This window comes from Camarhynchus parvulus, chromosome 3 (assembly GCF_901933205.1).
Source record: "Camarhynchus parvulus chromosome 3, STF_HiC, whole genome shotgun sequence".
Lineage (NCBI taxonomy): Eukaryota > Metazoa > Chordata > Aves > Passeriformes > Thraupidae > Camarhynchus > Camarhynchus parvulus.
The window spans coordinates 48098439-48117273 of record NC_044573.1 but is presented as its reverse complement, the minus strand read 5'-3'; the positions used below and the strand labels follow the sequence as shown (position 1 = coordinate 48117273).

General features: G+C 37.0%; 1 protein-coding gene across 5 annotated transcripts in view; it reads left to right on the top strand.

The window, feature by feature from the left end:
• Positions 1 to 18835, top strand: part of UTRN (utrophin) — a 342692-nt gene that overhangs the window by 262136 nt on the left and 61721 nt on the right. For all 5 annotated transcript variants that reach the window (XM_030944526.1, XM_030944527.1, XM_030944525.1 and 2 more), the window contains 4 exons: positions 1526 to 1794; positions 3900 to 4046; positions 5424 to 5502; positions 11104 to 11164. In XM_030944526.1, the coding sequence (XP_030800386.1) occupies positions 1526 to 1794; positions 3900 to 4046; positions 5424 to 5502; positions 11104 to 11164 (556 nt within the window). The remainder of the gene's footprint in view (positions 1 to 1525; positions 1795 to 3899; positions 4047 to 5423; positions 5503 to 11103; positions 11165 to 18835) is intronic.

Here is an 18835-nt window from a genome sequence, read left to right as displayed (position 1 = left end):
ATTTGAAAAAAATTTTAAAAGAATAAACAGAATAAATATGTGGAACTGGTGGGCAGAAATTCTGGTTGTGATCCAAACAACTCCCTGTTACTTTTTTATCTGGAAAAAAGTGACTTAATTGGAGTGAATTTCAATGTTTTATTTTGTGTTAATTACTTACAATATGCTTTTCTGTATTGGGTGCTATGGGACAACAGTTGCATATAAGAGGCACAGTTGGGTAACTTTTGCAACCATAACCGTGCATTTACTTTGACATTCATCTGACCTTGGTAAAGCAAAAACATCCCTCCCACACAATTTCTGTCTGTTGCCCCCTCACCTTCCTCCAACCACAGTAGCAACTCCAAGCTCAGTCAGTTATAATGATTTTAAAGACAGTCTATCAGTAAATGAAAGATGGTATGTCTCATCTGAATTGTGACAAAAATGGTACTTTCATCTCTGCATGATTGTGTATAATTTATTCATAGGCAACACTTGAATTTTAATCACAAGAGCACTGTGATAAACCTTTTCCAGGGCTTTTATATAGGACTGAATAGGAGGCCAATTGGCTTAGTTTCAGTGCATGTCACGTCTCTGCTACTTCTTTTGTTCTCAGTTTTTTGCATTATAGTTTCCTCTGCTTGCTTTTATGTAGAAGGGGAATCCTCTGAGACTGGTTATGTTTGTTTGTCATTACTGAAGCTACTCTTCCCTGATGAAGGAAGCTTCCCATGAGTTTTTTTCAGCAAGGACCCGCAGGCAGCAGACAGCAGGACCTGCTGGGGATGTTTTAGGATTTTCTTTTTAGCTTTCAAGCTGTCTGGGTCTTGCTCAGTCTCAAACTGAAGGTTTTACGGGGTTTCTGGATTGTGTGATATCTAGACACAAGCCTGAAATTTGTGAGAAATAGTACACCGTAAGCTTGATTCTTTTTCAGTCAACAGCTTCATAGAACGTTTGTAGGTTTGGAAAAGCTATTTAAACCAGCCTTTTTGGATTTTGGTGTTTACACAGAAAAATTGATGTAGTGCTGCACAACCGTGCCCCCCACAGTACTTAGTGTACCTTGGATTTTGCTACTGAATATGAAGAGACATCCTGGTGCCACAGTGAAAGGTGGTGGTAAGAGATCCAGGAACAAAGCACTGTCCTTGCTCTTTCCACGTGAAATGATGCAAAGATTACCTAATGAAGTTTCCAGGAAGGAAGAAGTATCTTATATTTCTCTTCCCTGTCCCTCCAAAAGTAACAAATCAGCAGTAAGCTGCTTTTACTTTGTGGGTATCATAATATATGGAAGTCAGGAATAGTTTCCTGTCTTCTGATCAAGCATTATGTTGTCAGTAGGAGTGATTGAGGTTTATTTCAGTTGCAGCAAGGTGGACTTTCCTCTACCTTGTACCTGCTGAAATAAATTATCAGTTGACACTGGACTGGACAGTCAGTAGACTGTCTTGAGTGTGTATTTCAGGAGCACCATCTGTTTAACTGGACAAAAATAAGAAATAAACAGTATAACTGTTATTCCCCTCTGCAGAATTGACCCCTGAGGAGAAAGCCTTGAAGATTGCCAAAGCCATGCGCAAACAGTCATCAGAGGTAAAAGAGAAATGGGAGAACCTAAATGCTAGTGCCAGTATCTGGCAGAAGCAAGTAGACAAAGCATTAGAAAAACTGAAAGACCTTCAGTGTGCCATGGATGACCTTGACGCTGATTTGAAGGAGGCTGAAAACGTGAGGAATGGCTGGAAACCTGTAGGAGACTTGCTCATAGATTCATTACCAGATCACATTGAGAAAACTACGGTAAGTGTGGAACTCCTGGGAAATACTTCGTTTGTTTGTGTGTCAGATCTCTCCATTCTGGTCCCTCTAGTCATATTAGATGTTTATACACTGTATGCTAAAATTCTCATGTGCGGTATAAAGTCTTTAAAGATGATATCTGAAGTCTCAAATAAAGTCCAGAGCTGGGCCGCATTCCCAGTGTTGGCTGGGATTACATACACACACAGATCTGTTTGGCCATCAAGTGTAACTCTCTTTTTAGAAAAATATTTAGAGCTTTCTTAATCATACAGAAATAAACACATAGTTTAAATTTATGTTTCTTAACTTTTACAAACTAAACATGCCTATTGTCTATTTTTGTTTGCATGAGCAAATTAGCATTTGCTTTTACTTTAGCCTGGCTTCTCACCAGGCTTATTTCAAACTGCAGAACACATACTACCCTATAATGTTGTTATAGGCAAATCAGTTCTTGCTGCCTGGGTTCCATGGAGGGCTCAGCATCCCAAGGCATGGCTGCTTTTGATGGGTAGTAATCATCTCCTGCCTAACTTAATGGATTGTGTAGGGACCTGGTAATGCAAAGCTCCCCAAGAAGAAATATCTTCTGATAGCATTGTCCAGAAAAGCTGACTGGAAAAGTACAGTGCAGTGAATATCATGGATTCCAGGAGAACATGTGGGTATGCACATGTAGGTAGAGAAGATTGCTCTTTCAGGCAAATTCAGCATTTACTGCTAAGCTTCTGTTTCACAAACACAAATTTTCAGTTTTTAAGCTTAAGAATTAATACAGCAAAGCATTGGAAGACCCTGAGGTTGTGTACCTGACCATCCATGTCTTCAGCATAGGATGCTGGTGTTAGAAGAATAAAATGGCTGTAACCAGGTTTCTGTGGATATTCTCTCTATGTATACAGTGTCTGTGAATTCACAGAGCTACATTATTTCACATATATCAATGTAAGCATCCTGATTGCCCAAGTTATATTGTCACTTTCAAGGGTAATGAAACTGAAGTCTTTAAAACAAAGGCAGTCAAAGGTGAGTTAATATCCAGACTGCTGCTGATTTGAAAAGAGTAATGAATCTCTTCCTTCTTCTCTTATATTTTAATGTAGATGCTAAAGCAAGAAATAAGATGCTAATGCTGAATAGCTCCTTGTTCTCATGCTAAGAAGTGATTTGTCATATCTTAATGACTTTTTCTGTAAAGTAGATGATAGCAAAGTCTTTCAGATTTTCATTGCTTTGGAAAAACTGTAACATTTGCTGAAGCAATAGGGGCCTACTGGCTGTCCAGAAACCCAGTGTTTCTTTCTTAACAGTACGTTCTTTCTGTTCCTTGGCCTAATGAGAGTGATTATTGAAGGGAGATAAATAATTAAATTGTCCAAAGAAAATACTTCCTTTACAGCTGTTTTGGGCTTGTTTAATGGTGTTTAATCAAGCTGTTTGCAGGATTGAACACTTAACTGCTCACAGCAAGCAAGGCATTTGAAGCATTTTTTAAACTGCAACTAAACTTGCATCAATTTTGTCTTAATACTGTATTTAGTTCGATTTGATTCAATAAACCTTTTACTTCTTTTTAGTCATTGTAATAGCTTTACTCTCTGGTTCTAATCAGGTAAAACATTGTACTCCTTTTCCTTAGAAGAAACATTCCTTCATGCTTTGCTAGTTCAATAATAGTTTTTAAATTGAACTTTTGTCAGCTGCTTAATACTTGAAAACTATAGCTACTGAACAATATTTTGTCTTAAGAACAGTTGGCAGGCTCTATGCTGCTAAAGCTCCTAATATAGCATTGCGTGTTTCCTTTTGCAAAGAAAAGCTCTAAAGCCATACAGCACCACAAAAGACCAATAAATTAAATTCTTTTAGGGTGCAATTTGCTTATGGGCATTTCAGTAAGTTTCATACTGTTTTTCCTTAAAGGTGGATATGAGTGATACAGCAAGAATATTGAAGTGAGTGAAATGTCTTTGCTGAGAGCTGACTTCTGTGCAGTTGTTTAGCATAAACTGCCACATTGGGCAGGTCAGCACCATGTGGAGTTTACGCTTTTGTGCTGCTCAGATGTCAACTGAACATAAGTGTGTTTCTTACCCTTCTAGGCTTTTAGAGAAGAAATTGCTCCCATCAACTTAAAAGTTAAAACAGTGAATGATTTGTCCAGCCAGCTGTCTCCACTTGACCTTTATCCATCTTTAAAGATGTCTCGTCAACTGGATGATCTTAACATGCGATGGAAACTTTTACAGGTATTTTTCTGATCATGTACAGTAGGTGTGTGGGGAGGGATATTTCTCACTCTCCCCTGTTTTCTTAAAAGATTCACTTATACCATTTGTTCATTACTTCTGTCACTAGTGTTATTCTGTTAGTACCAATGCAACAAAAGGAGCTACCGACAGCTTGGCCAACAGCTTTTCCTTTCAATCTATTTCAGCAGTTTATTCAAACAGGAAACTGCATTAGATTCTGGGAAAGTAGTAGGAACTATTGCTGCATGATTTTTTTGTGTGTCTTGTAGCAGTAGATTTTACTGCATAAATCCGTTCCACCAAAAACTGGTGTAAAATTTCTGTTGTGTTTCCAGCTTGTGTGAAAGCTGTTTTATTGGTCTTTGAATATTCAGTTTCTGTAGGAAATTTCACCTAAAGTGATTTAAGTATTAGTAGAGCTATAACAAGATATATACTGTAGCAATTTAGCATAAAAAGCAGAAGAGGATATGCTTAGAAATTCATATTGCTTAGTTATGATAATTGTGCTTAAATGGTCTGAGAAAAGTAAATCCATGTGCCTGATTACAGCTGAAACTCATCCTTAGTTTCACAGTGAATGATTTAGTGAAGTCTCTTATATCAGCTAAAGTTCATTTATGAATTTTTGAGGTTTCTCCTTTTTTTGTGTTCTTTTTTGTAGGAAATACTTATCACATCTCTAGTGAGGGTGGTGGGAATGAATTTTCAAAACCTGGGCACCAGTTTGTTGGCCAGTAGTTTTGAATGAGTCACTCCTGAAAGTCAAAGCTGTTATTGTGTCATATCAGACCTTTCATCCTTTCATTTCCTAATATAATTTGGTAGTGGGGTTTCTTTTCTTATTTTGTTTGTTGGTTTGGGTTTGGTTTTTTTTTTGGGGGGGGGGGGGGGGGGTGGGTACTGTGTGTGTCTCCTTTAAATTTAGTTAACCAAGCAGCCAAAGTACTGCTACTGCAGTTTCAATTAGACTGAGGGGCATCATGTCAGCTGGTGAAACCCTGTCTTCCTAAATGGTTCTGTGCTGGAAAGGCAGCATGAGATCAATGCAATCAAACTGAGACCTGCTGACTATGGGAATTTGGACAACAGAAGGGTTGGGAGGAGGTCAGAAATGTCAGCAGCTGGCTCTAGTCACCATGAAACTACTGTTGTTATTGATCTACAGTTCTCACACCAGAACACTGAAAGATAGAAACATGATTCTCATTAAGCAGATGAAAGAAAAATATGTTGCCTTAAATAGGCGGATGCAAAATAATTGCTGTGACACACAAAAAATTTTATTTCACTAGAAGAAATGTAAACAAGTGATTCTTCTTTCATTACCTTGTTGTTGCAATGTAGATTTTGAGTGTGTGTGTTTATGTGTAGGTCTCTGTAGAGGATCGCCTTAAACAGTTACAGGAGGCACACCGAGATTTTGGACCTGCATCACAGCATTTTCTTTCCAGTAAGTTCCTTGAATTAATGGATGCATGTAAGATATGATGGCTTTCTCAAATGCTGACTGATCTTTATTCCATGTTTCCCTATGCCTTGAGGAAGTTCCACTTCCATGATATTATCTATCTCCTTGTTTTTGTAGGGGTGTTTCTTCTTCATAACTTCATTGACATTTTGACTAGTGTGCTTCCCACTCTGTCTTTCTGAGATGAGTGTGCCCTCATTGCCTTATTCTTTGTCCTCTCTGCAATGTCTGATCAGTGACTGTTCCAGAATCTTTGTGTGTTTGTGACCACATCTTTTCATCCTTTGCCAACTCTTTTTTCCGTTTTCTTTGGCTTCCACACTTGCTGGGATGGCACAAAGGAAGAGCTCCCTGTGTTTTTCTTTTTCCTTAAAGGCTTCGTATCATACATTCCTGGACCTTCAAGTAAAAGGCTGGGAAAAGTAAACATGCATCGCTTCCTCAGGACCTATCCTTGCATGTTCTTAATAAACACTTTAGAGGTGTAAGCCTATAATCTCACATCTACTAAGGAGGAAAAGCTGAGTTGATATAATTGTTATGCATATGTAGGTCATGGTATCGAGGTCCATGTTGGTTTCCTGATGTTCCAGCCTACCTGCCATAATCAGAACTAATGAGACAGAATTTTAACCCAATCACCTCTCCAGTTTTTAACTGATTGTTCTATAAAAAAGATAACAATATTGCAGGAGTTGAGAAGTCAACCTAAAAATGAGCAGATCTTTGCCAGAGATTCTGAAGTAGTGTATATCACTGTGTAGGTAATATAATTTAAATCAGTAAATAAATCTTGATTTTTTTTCTTGACTTATGTTACAACCATGTTCTTATTTTGAATTGACAGTTGGTTTTTCAGTAAACCAAACACGGTGTATATAAAGCATTACAGCTGTTACGCAAACCAGCAATTCCTGGAGCCATTTCATCCTTTTTTAAAATTGACAGAACAAACAACTTCAAAAGTATAGGAATTATTTCTTTTTTAAAGCCCCATTAGAAATATTGCATACTGTTGCCACAGTGGTTTTGTAGCTCTTGTAGTCTCAAACTTGTAACCTGATCATACATCCATGTAATACCTTGTTAAAAAGATTACAGATCAAGTGCTACCTTTGGCACTGCTGAAGAATGCTAGATGAGCTGTTTGTAAGACTAGTCAGTCTAGTCTCTGTAAATAAAACAGATTAGGGAGCAATGTAGAAGTTGTTTCTCAGAATCTAGCTCTCTTATTCTAGTTGAGGGAGAATCAGTAGAAGAGTCCACATGTAAAACTTGCCAGGAAAGGTTTGCTGGTTTTGTTTGTCTTGGCCTGGATCGTTTCCTTGAATTGGCTTACAACATGCCACAATAAAACACCATGTTCACAAGTCTGAGTGGTGAACTGGCTTTCTTGCTGGTTAAAACATGCATAGAATTATGTCCACAGAGACTATGCAGTGCCTTATCAGCATTCCTCAGCCGTGTTTAGGGAATATTCTTCAGGCTTAAGGGGACATTCAGGTTGTTACATACCAAAGTAAAAAAGGGGAAGTTTCCAGGATGGTTTCCATGTTGGTAGATACCATAAAGAATTACAGCTAAGTAACGCAGTTTTGGAAAAACAAATAATATGTAGTTATTCATTTAAACCATTTCTTAAAAACAACCTCTTTCCCCACACCAACTACAACTGAAGCATCTTTAAAAAACCACCACCAACAAAAAAACAACAACCAAACATTTTCTAGAGCTTTAGCAAGACAGAGTTAAAGAACTTATACCTACAACTTTATATAGTGTGTGGTAAATGTAAGTAAGGGACGCTAAATTCAGAAGTAAAATAATAATAGAAAAAAATTATTAAATCTGGAAAGTTGAAGGCTTTATCCTGACAGGTTGAAAGACTGTGTATTCTAAATCAAAAATTTCAAACCTTTTTAGCAGCAATAAGTGACTTCTAGCTGTGAGGAACAAATAGAGTAGTAGTCTGAATGGAACAATCTCATATATAATCTCATTGATTATATATCTATGTTTTCTGCAAAACTTCATTTCCAAAGTTGCACTTCTGAATTAGAGGGCAAGTTTTTATCTGTGCTTATCTGACAGCAGCTATTTTCAGTTTACCTCCCTTACCTGTTACTCTTCCTCCAAATACTAAGAAGGAACAATAACTTGCCATCCCACTATTTGCAACTGACTAGATCCAAGTTATCATTTAATCAGGAATTTTTGCTAGCAAGGTATCTGTTTCTGCCTGTTCATCAGATTCATAGAATGATGGAGTAGCCCTGTTTGAAAGGGACTGATCTAAAAATATCATGTAGGCCAACCTTTTATGGGAAAGGGAGCCTAGATGACATTATCCAGCACCTTGGTTCCAGCCCTATTATTCCAGTGATTTAATCTCCGCAGTGGCTAGAAATGTTTCTGTACTAAAACAACACAGTGCAGCATTTGATACTACTGTTTGACTTCTTGGATCACCAATTGCACGGATTCATGCAGACCATCACTATGAAAGGGCTTCAAAGTCTTTTTAAAGGCTACCAAACAATATATTAGCCCTTCATAAAATGTTCTGTGTTAGGAGTCTGAGATAAAGCTGTATTAGTAGGCCACTGCAATCTCTTTTTGCTGAGCTATTTGTCCCCTCCCATCATTGGGAGTCAGAATTTGGTTGATTTGTTTTTCAGTGCTTTTGAGATGGAAGGTAAGCACTTTTCAAGTCAGTTACTGATCAGTAAATTTTACACATTCCTAACACAGATAAAGGTGAAGAATCCTTATAATCCATTATTCCTTGCAAAAAGATTGCTTTTTGCTGCCTCCTGCCTTTAGAAATAGTAACTTGATTTTTCTGTAATAATTTTTCTGTATTTTCCAAGGCTGACAATCCACTACTCTGTTACATCTCTTGTATGCTTTCTAAGACAAATCCATGAACATCCAGAGAGCACTGGCTCCACATGTTCCCTAACAAACAGCTTACGTCTCCAGTGGCCTGCTCAAAGCATCTCAGCCATACTAATATCTGCAGGCCTGCTAGTGAATGCCAAGTTGAGAACTACTATGTTCAGTTTTCATCAGTGATTTTTGAGAGAGAATGGTAATCTCATTTTCCAGACTTTCCTACAGCAGAAAGCTGGCAATGTTTTACAAGGGTTGTTCCCAAGTAAATAGAATATGACTTGTTCCATAATAATTAGTAATTTAATTGATTACATTGTTTAATTCATATTTATGTCAGTGCAGAATATCTGTATCTGACATAGCAAATAAATTGTAGTTAAGCAAATTCTTACTTAGCTGACATAATTCATGTAGTAGAACAGGAGCCATCAGAGGTGCCAAATTGCAACACTAGAGAATGAAACTCTAAAGCTGATGGACACTTTCACCTATCAGGTTGAATCTACTTTTTTTTTTCTCAGATTTATTAAGGCCTAAGATTATTTTTTAACAAGCTACATCTGTTTGAGCATTTAGCCTTTACGATGTTTTTTCTTTACCTACAACTTTATTGCAAATGTTACCTTCTTCAAATAAAGATGCAATTTTCACTTGTTTTTTCCAGTAAAGAAAGTGGTTTACTTTCATCTTGGTTTGGAAAGACAGGAGTCTGCTAAGGAAGGCAGGAGCCTCTCCTGAAATGGAGAATGTAAACCCTCCCCACCCCTCCGAATTGCTATAATTTTAAATTAAGGGGCTCTCAGGCAAAGATATGGGAGCAGGAAATAACAGTTCTTTAATAGGGAAGAAAACAAAGAATAAAATAAACAATGCAGTCCACTAGAACAACACTGACAGAGTCAGAACCCAACCTGACACCCTGTGGGTCAGGGTGTGGGTGGTAGTCCGATTGAAAATGTGGCTGCAGTCTTCTGAAGTATCAGGTGTGGTTCTGTTGGAGCAAGGGGAATCTGTAGAGAAGGATGTACTCTTCCTCTGGAGATCCGGTGGAGGAAGAGGCAGCTGCTGTTCCTTTGGGGAATCCCGTGGAGAAAAGCCATGCTGCAGTTTCAGGATCTCAGCGTATATCTGGGTAGCAATGCTTGGCTCCTCCCTCTGGGCGGAGCATCTCACAATGGGATGTTATAGTTCTTATCAGTCATGTGCTGATATTCAATAGCCGGTTATCAGCAGAGGTCCACTCCCGAGGAAGGTGTGAATGTGATCACTCAAAGAGAGAGATAAGGCAAACTGCTCACTTGACAAGGTAATCAGCCATACAGATGGTAATGGAAAACATCTTGCATGCAATCTTCAACAACTTTATTCCTGTAATTTCCCAAATATTATTCCCAGTTAATCTGTCTTTCAGTACATGAATATTTCTTAAATTATAAACCATGGCATTTTGTGTGGTTTAGGAAGAGGTGACAGCCATGAAACCCTTGGGCACCGGCCGTCTGGTAGCAGGGCAAGACCTGTCTCTGTGTAGCTGCAACAGCCTGTGGGACTTTTACAGCTTGTGAGGCTTCACTGCAGTTTAGAGGGGTCTTGAGGGAAGAGGAGAGAGTTACTTTCAAGTGGATTTTTTTTTCCAGAGGGGGATGAATCCTGAAGTGGGCCAAACTTGCAGAAAATTACATTAATTGAGAGTTTAATTACTTGAGATCCAGAATGGATCTAAGATGTGTCTCATTTTACCTGGGCTCTAAGTGGGGGCTGTTAGGACCCGAGAGCAGACGCTCTGTGTCTGCCATGTGTGTGCAGTGTAAATTCATCTCATTGTGGTCATCGCTTGTTCCTGCCTGTTCTCTCAGTTTCTGCTTCCACAGGGAATCTTGCGCAAGGAGTTTTTTTCATGCTGGAACCCTAATTACCCAGGCACTAGTCTGGTAATTTCTGATATGTGTACCTCTGACTTTTCAGTGAATAGCTATTTTTAAGCTGAGCACCAACAGTCCTGTTGGCCTGAACAATTTTTACCTTTTATCTCTTGGGATCTTTAGGTCAGCGGAGTTGCAGTGTTATGTATGACTTCACGCCTTTTTCAACTCAGTGTGCAGAAACTTCCCTGATATTGTGGATGATATCTGATTTGCATAAATTCTGCGAAGATTGCAGTTCTTTGTCAAGGAGTGCCAAGACAAGTTTTAATTTTTTTTTTCCTGGCCATACAGTGTTAATCAATATTAATTTGAGATGCAAATGGGAACTAAGAGTTGTAACTAATAAAAACAAGGTTGCTGTTTCTTCTTCTTGTTCTGTTGCAGGGCACTATTTATACTAGTGGAATTATTTATTTTAAAAGTATAAACTGATAATAATCATACAGAGGTAGGAAAACAAGTGTCTGCAGTTTCCCTAAATGGGTAATTTGCTTTCTCAGAATTTATCATCCTTCATTGAAGTAGAATCATCACATTTGTTTTATTTCCAGTATGGCATCAAATAGATGCCTGTAATCATCATGATAGATTGCCATCATTTTCTTCTGCTGCTTTTCTAATTACTGAAAGTATTCTGGGAAATATTAATTGTTTCAATTTAATTTATTATAACCATATTACTTGTAAAATAAGTAAAAGATATTTTGATTTTTTTTAGTATGACAGGTGCTTTCTAATAACAACGTTTTCTTTATTTCCTCAGCCTCAGTACAGTTTCCATGGCAGAGATCTGTTTCACATAACAAAGTGCCCTATTATATCAAGTAAGTTTGCCTTGATTCTATTTTTCTTAGGTATAACAGAGAGTCCTATCACCATAACCTAGCAGAAAAACATCTGTACTAAGTAGTTGCCAGAAATGCTATTGAGATTTTTCTCTATGTAGTGTTATGCTGCCTATATTGTAATGTTTATTGCTTTGTGTGCTGCATAATTTAGAAATACATAAAAACATGTTGCTGACAAACCCTAATTAAGAACCTCACTCACATAAGAAACAGCAGAGGCACTCCAGTGTAATACACTGTCAGTGTTCAGACTAGATTTTTTCTTGTGTGTGTGGCTCATTAAATAATGTATTTAAAATCACAAAGTTCATAACCTGGGCCAGGACAATGGTGACTAATATCTATTGAGCCCATTCATCATTTTGTGCAAAATTCCTCTGTAAACAGACATGCCTTGACTGTTCTTTTGTCATCTTCTTTACTTTATGGTAGTTTTTATGGTAATTGATATTAAGGTAAATTTTACTCAGATATAAATATTTAGAAAAAAATTAAAAATACCTTGATTACCAAGAGGAATGGTTGAGATATTTATTTTGAAAATAATAAGGAATACCTAAGTTAGAGAGGTGTGGAGATCTTGATGTGTTCTGCGAAGAGCAATCCCTAATTTTGCTTTTCTTACTCTACCAGTGTTTATTTTGTTTTGCCTGTACTTTTAAGGTTAAATATTGCAGCTTTGAGAGGAGGATAGGTCTTTGCTAGAAAGGTAAATGAAATTTTAAGAAGGTACAGTGTATAAGTGAGACCCAGAGTAGTCCATTTTAGGCTGAAGGAAATCTGCGTTTAAAATCTTATCAGTTTGGGTTTGGGAAAAGAGTAAGGTTTTAAAGTCTGTAGGATGGCGATGAAATGGATGTGAAGATAGTTCATTTTAAAAGAACATGAGGATATTTTACTATTCCATATTGCTCATAACTCTGAGAGCCACATTTTGTGCTTCAAGCAATTTACAAGTGCTTGAGAGCTTTGAAAAGCAGGTAGCAATAAATCTGTCAATCAAACTTGTTAGCGTTTGTGAGATGTGACAGATGTTTTTAAACTGTCATGAAGATTAATTTCTTTAAAGGGTCTGAGTCGGTAACCAGTAAAAGCAAAAACCTGCTATGAATATCCTTGAATTCTCTATAAAAGCATTTGTGCTTCTGCTCAAAATTTTGCAAGAGGCAGCAAAAACTGTGACACACTAGAGAAGAGGTTCCTGCCTCTCTCCTAATGGAAGAAGAGGGCAGAAGTTGGTTGGGAAGGCACATTCACTGCTCAGACTCAGGCAGAAGTGCAATTAAAATGATCACACCTGCAGCAGTAATTCAAGGAAAATGCTGAAGTGGCCAACTACAGAAAGCAAGAGGAAAACCACCCTAAACCTGTTGTTTTTTTCTTGTGGGTATGTCCTTTGTGGACATTGAAAGATTTTTGTTTCTGTTCTACCTTTATCAGAGTCAGTTGCTGGAGTTGGGGGCATGAGTTGGCCTCAGAGAGTTCTGTGGAGCTCACCAGTTCATTCAGAGTTGGGGGTCAGAGATAGGAGCAGATGGAACAAACTAAGATAGACCTTCTGATCTGTGCTGGGAAAGATCTTAAACTTGAATATTTCATATGTATATCTTTTTTTTTCTTATCTAATACATTCTTCTGAGTTTCTGAGGCTCTCTCTTACCCTACCTCAGCAAAAGTTCAGTTTTTGAGAAATCTTTTTTTTTTCTTTATTTTCATTGCTGGTTCAGAAGGAAACCTTTCCGATATGTGCACTAGGTACAATCCTTCAAGCACACCAGTTGGTGGCAAAGTATTCCCTGGGACAGGCCTTGCTCCCATAGTAGTGAGCTGGTGGCCCTAGAGCTTGATTGTGGAATGAAGCCAGCTGGGGCTCAGAAACAAAGCCCAGCATCTCTTAGGTATTGTTTTTAATGGTCTTTCACAGGAAGTTTGGTAGGGGTGCAGAAGTGTAGGGCAAGTTCTTTGAGGGTCAAGGTCTTTATAGAGGTTGAGACCACTGTTTTATTTTCAGTATGGCTTTAATGGAGTCAACAGAATTAACTATTGCATCTCAAATAAGGCTTTTCTAGTAACCTTTCCCTACTTTCAACATCATATATGCTGCTAAAGCAATAGCAGTCTTGATTCTTGAAAAGGATTCATAGTACATGTAACTAGTAGGATTTACTTTTTTTAAAAAAACTTGAGGGTTTCAGTAGCTTCACAGCCTGGAAAGCAGACTGCCTTGGCAGTTTCCTAGATTTTTTATTTCTTACTGATCTAAACATCATTGTTTTCAGCAGCATCTAGATAAATCAGAGAATTGTGGAAGATAAAGGAGAAAATAGCTGATTCTGAATTTCATTTGCTTTGTTATGATGAAGCTGGAGAGTACTCTTGAGTTTAAATACCCTTTTAAATCTTTGTCTGTTGCTTAATTTCAGACAAAGTTTAAAGAAGAGAGAAAAACAATACTGACATGAAAAACTTACTCATTTGCAATGATTACATGGAGTAAGACAATTCAAGAGAACAGTCAATAAGATTTAATTATTTTTTTAGTATAGAAGGAAAAGCTAGGAAAAAGGCAGAAACTGATTTAATTTTCTTTTTTTTTTTAAATTATACGAACACCTTTCAGTTAGTTCCCTTTGATGTAAACCACAGCATGAGTAGAAGGAACAACTGCAATAAGTCTCAAAAACTTTATAATTTGAGAGCAGCTGACTGTATTTACAAGAAGAATTCTATGTTCAGAGGGAAGATTTAAGATGCCAGTTGTTCATTTTATGGTATAGTGGAACAAGGATAATAAAAGTATGATCCAGTGATTGGTGGCTGAAAGATGAGAAGTTTTAAAAATTAATTTTGAAAGGGAAATAAATGCTAATTGAAATCAGGTTACTTAAATTCTGAATAAGAACACTTTTTTTAGGCAACCATGAATTTATAGCTCTACTTCATTTTGATAGCTTTTTGTCTGTGTCCTTGAATGAGAAATGTTAAATATTCAGAAAGTCACATAGCTGCAGCTGATGATGTATTTGTACCTGTGTTGGGTATTTGGGAAAAATAAGAAAAAAGAACCAACTTCAGTCTGCAGTTTTATTGCACACAAAATGTAGCTTAAAAATATTAAGGAACTGCACCTGAGAAGGCAGGAGAAAGTACTTTAGGTAGCAATTAATCTGTAAGGAGAGTGTCAAAATGATACAAGATGTCTGTATTTTCAGGTAAGAAACACTTTCTTTGGTTCCTGACACCAGAGGTAGCTTGCATTTACGTGGGTAGGGAGAAGGGGCTCAGTGAAAGGTCTTTGGTGTGGTGACTTTGGAGTCCAGTTTCTTCTCCCCACCCCATTTGCTAATGGTTGGCACATCTGCCCTGTCTGGGGTAGTATTTAATCAGGTAATGAGGCACTGGAACATTTAAAAAGCCAGTGTACAACCTCCCCTGCCCCGTAAGTTCAGACAGAGGCAGTCTGGTTTGGGGCGTTTTGGAATGAATCAACTATCCTGCTTAGCTGGAAGAAGGATTCGTAATTCATTTGTCCCAGGCTTATCAAGGTGTGTGTTTCCTGGGCTGTGGTGGATATTTGAACTGAACTTACACACATGATTTACCCTGTCACTTTTCTTCTCTTGAATTGTCTTACTATCTAAGCCAGATTTGTGAAATGTTGCAGCTTCTGTTGAAGTGATTTTAATTTAATCCTTTTTGCCTTCTGTTTGATTTTTTCTTAATACCAATTACAGAATATTTTTTATTTGTGTAGTCTGTAGACACAGTAAAATTCAATGAAAACCTTAATCTGTAAAATCTTGATGCTGCTGCAAAAAAAAGTATAGTCTTTCTTACTTAAATTGAACTAATAAGCATATGGAAAGGAATGCAACCCAGAAGGTAGAGTATTTACCAGTGCACTTTATGTAATAAAAGTGAGAGGTTTGGGCGAAAGGTTTGGCAAACTTGCAATTGAATACATTTTTCATAGGTTGGTTGGTAAAGATTCGAGATTTAATAGGGAAAATTTCTGTTGTTTTTCATTTATAATTATTTGGATCATACAAATAAGACATCCTTGACCTTTGTAACAGTAAATTTTAAAAAATAAAGCCTATATTATGTAGCATTTCAATAAAAATATTCTAAAAATAAATAGAATAATAAATTAAACACTGTGATCATTAAACATCCAGGAGGGAAACATGATGAATATGCAGAAAGCATAATTAACCTAGCATTTCTCACTGTTTTTCTTTTAACTATAATTTAAGTGTTCTTTGGCCATGTACCTTTTAATGCCATAAATTATTAGATACTTGTGCTGTGCAGAAGAAACAAAAGGACAATAGAGAAGAGGTTGCAGTGAGTTTAATCTCATGCAGGGCATTACATAGGGAGAGCAATTTCTTGTTGCAACCAATTAAATTGATCGATATCAAGCGCCATAGTTGCCTTGCCTTTTCTGTAATCCTGCAAAGTGGCTGGCATCACCAGCATCTTAGAAATCCTATTTTATCACCTCCTATATTTTGTTCTGCTTTATGGGGACAGGAATAAAATGTTTTCTGCTTCTCCATTTTTTAAGAGTCTTCAGAAAGTCTTTGCTGATGTTTGGTTTATGCCTGTATGAGGAAGAGGGGGAGAAGTAAAGGAGCAGAGAATTTTTTTTTGTTATTATAATTATATCCATAATATCATTCTTGTAAGTATTAGGTATTTCCCTTAGAAAGGAAAAAAATCTAATTTACAGAGAGAGGTAATACCAGTTTGAAGGTTTGAGAGTTTCTTCAATTACCAGTTCCTGTGCTCATCTTCATTTTCAATTAAAGAAATGCAGTAGGACATTTCCCTGGAGTGATTTCAAAGTATCTGCATACAAATGGTGCTACCAACCTCTAAGGTGCAATACCATTGTGATGCATTATGCCTACTCTTTTCACCACAAAACAGTATTTTCTAATGGGCTTAAAAAAAAAAAGAAATGAAAATATGCAATATCTGGCCAAAACACCTTGACATAAAGTGGGGATGTTATGCCATTTGAAATTTGGCAAGGGTAGCAAAGTCAGAGTTCTGAGTGCTGTTGATTCATTCATGATCAGTAAAGATTCTGATTTTGGGTAATGTTTTGTGCAAATGACTACAGGAACAGAAAGGTATTTAACATCATGCCAGAGTGCTGTTTCTTGTGGTATTTGCTAGTGATTATCAACAGAGGCCTTGTCCATAACAAGAAATAATAAAAAATACTCACAACCTGTTTCTAGTTTTCTTTCTTGTACAAAAAAAGCTGAAAAAGAATAATTTTTTTTTTTTCACAACTCCATGAGCATCTTGAAACACCTGGAGATGTTGAACTTAATCCATTCATTTCAATAGGACTGTTCTTTTCTTCCTAGAGCATAAATTAAATGACATGCTAACTGATTCTCAGCTTTTTATTTACAATCAGGAAGTGTTTTAAAATGGATTATCTAATTATAATTAGAAAGCTGCCAGCAAACATAATGGATAAGAAATAGATTGTAAGGGCAAATGTTTATCATGTAAGCTTTAGAGCACTTCATTAATATGTGGGTGGTTTGTGGTTTGGAGTATTTTATGGTTATCATGTTTTTTTGTTAGTGAAATTTACACAAATGCATTTAGACTTTTTAAATTACACTGGTTTGTCAGGTAATATATTCATGGATGCATATTTTCCTGTGTGACTCATTGGGTCCATAAGTTTGCATAAGAAGAGATTTAGAAGAGTCTTGCTCTGAATAACTCATAGTTTTGATAGGAGCAACAAAAAAAAATCTCTTGTCAGTGAAATGCTTTTAATTCTTCCCTGACTAAACCATGAAGAAAGATATAATATGTTCATACCATTTGTATTATGCCCTGTAGGGCAGCTCACTTCTGCAATAGCAGAAATCCCTTCTTATGCGACCTACTCAACAGAATGAAATCTTGTACCTTGGGCTCCTGTACACCTTGAAAAATTCTTTTTTTTTTTGGTGCCATCTACAAGCAAGGTGAATAATGGGCCCATTTGTTGTTCACCTTCAATCAAAGTTCATATCACCTCACTCCACGAGTAGTTCTTGACATTAGCAGGGTGCTTACAAGAGAGGTGCTCCTTGCATAGTCATCACTGTGACCTGGGACAAAGTGCCATGGTAGTTGTAACAGAAAGAGAAGACTCTGCAGGTTTCTCTGTTCTTGGTTAAATGCTTGGTTTGAAGCTTTTTGGAAGTTTAGCGAGATGATTTTTTTATCTCTCTTATTAAATTTACAATCATGTGGTTTTTTCTGTGGCTCTGTCCAGAGAAGTCTGGCTTTGGTGCCTAAAAGAAACCTACCCATGGAATATATTTGGTGGTGGTGGCAGCACTGCCTGTGACAGTGAAGCTGCTGCCTCCCTTGACCTGAACAGACTGTTGAGCTGGTGATTCATTCACTTTGAGCCCATTCCTCTTCTCTGCAGGATCCTTGTACAGAATTGCTTGGCTGTTACCACTGGTTTCCTGCTGGGTATTTTGGGATTGGGCTGGCACAGTCACGCTCTGTAGTCACTTAGCAGCTGCCAGGTAGTACTGACTGTAAGGAATTGGAAAGGATTCTCTCTTGCCTTTTTTCAGTTGTACCAGATGATGTTCACTTGGCCTCCTTTCTCACAAATTCTGTGTGGCACAGAAAGAAACTGAGTGATAAGTTTTAGAAGTCCATTGCTCCTTATGCCATCTGGCACAAAATTCTTTTGCAAATAAAATAGAAACAGAAAAATATTTTATGGTCATTATTTTATTAGGCATAAATTTCATGTTCTATGTTTTTCTGTAAAGAGAAAATTTAGCTGTTCAGGTATTTACTGCATCAAATGGAGAAACACTATTACAGTGCAGGATACAGAAGTTTTTGATACCTCATTCACTTTTTCCACTTCATGTTAAGTAAACACAAAATAGAAAAAAAAAAGGCGTATTTTTTATGGCATGTTTTCACTATTAAAGTGATTTTAGTCTTTCAGATAAAACTGTACTGCAACTCTGTATTTAAAGTATATGATTTCAATAATGAAACTGTTGTTTGCTCTTAATTCTTGGAAATTTGATTTAAGGGATAAAGTTTGATTAGTAAAATCAGCTCTTATTCATTGCATATGGATTTATAAATTACTTACACGCCAGAATCTAAATTGCAATTAACTGTACCCACATCCTAATTAAGTATTGCAAAAGTGTAATGAAGTATATTTCCAGAGGGGGAATAAAAAAAAAGGCAAGGATTTATCCAAGCATTTATGTATTTTTTCTTCTATATTTTTAACAATTTATAAAGAAAAAAAGAAAGGAAAAACAGAAAAGGTCTCTAGACTTAGCTAAATAAAGTTTGCATTTCTGCTGCAGCTCTCAGGAGTATCCTCACAGCACCCCACTAGTCAGAAATATATTTGTTCGTGAAACCATATGTTTAATGCCAGAAAACAGGGAACTGGGAAATAATGGCTGCAATTCAGCAAAGTCCCTATGATCATGGCTGGTTTTGTCATCATAGTTTCTAAGGCAGTAAACAAGATTTGACTCACCTAAATTGCGTGTAGTTTACATGCAGTGTTTGCATTGATATTTCAGCATTTAAAATAGAGGGAAATGTTTTTCTGTGTATACATGTATT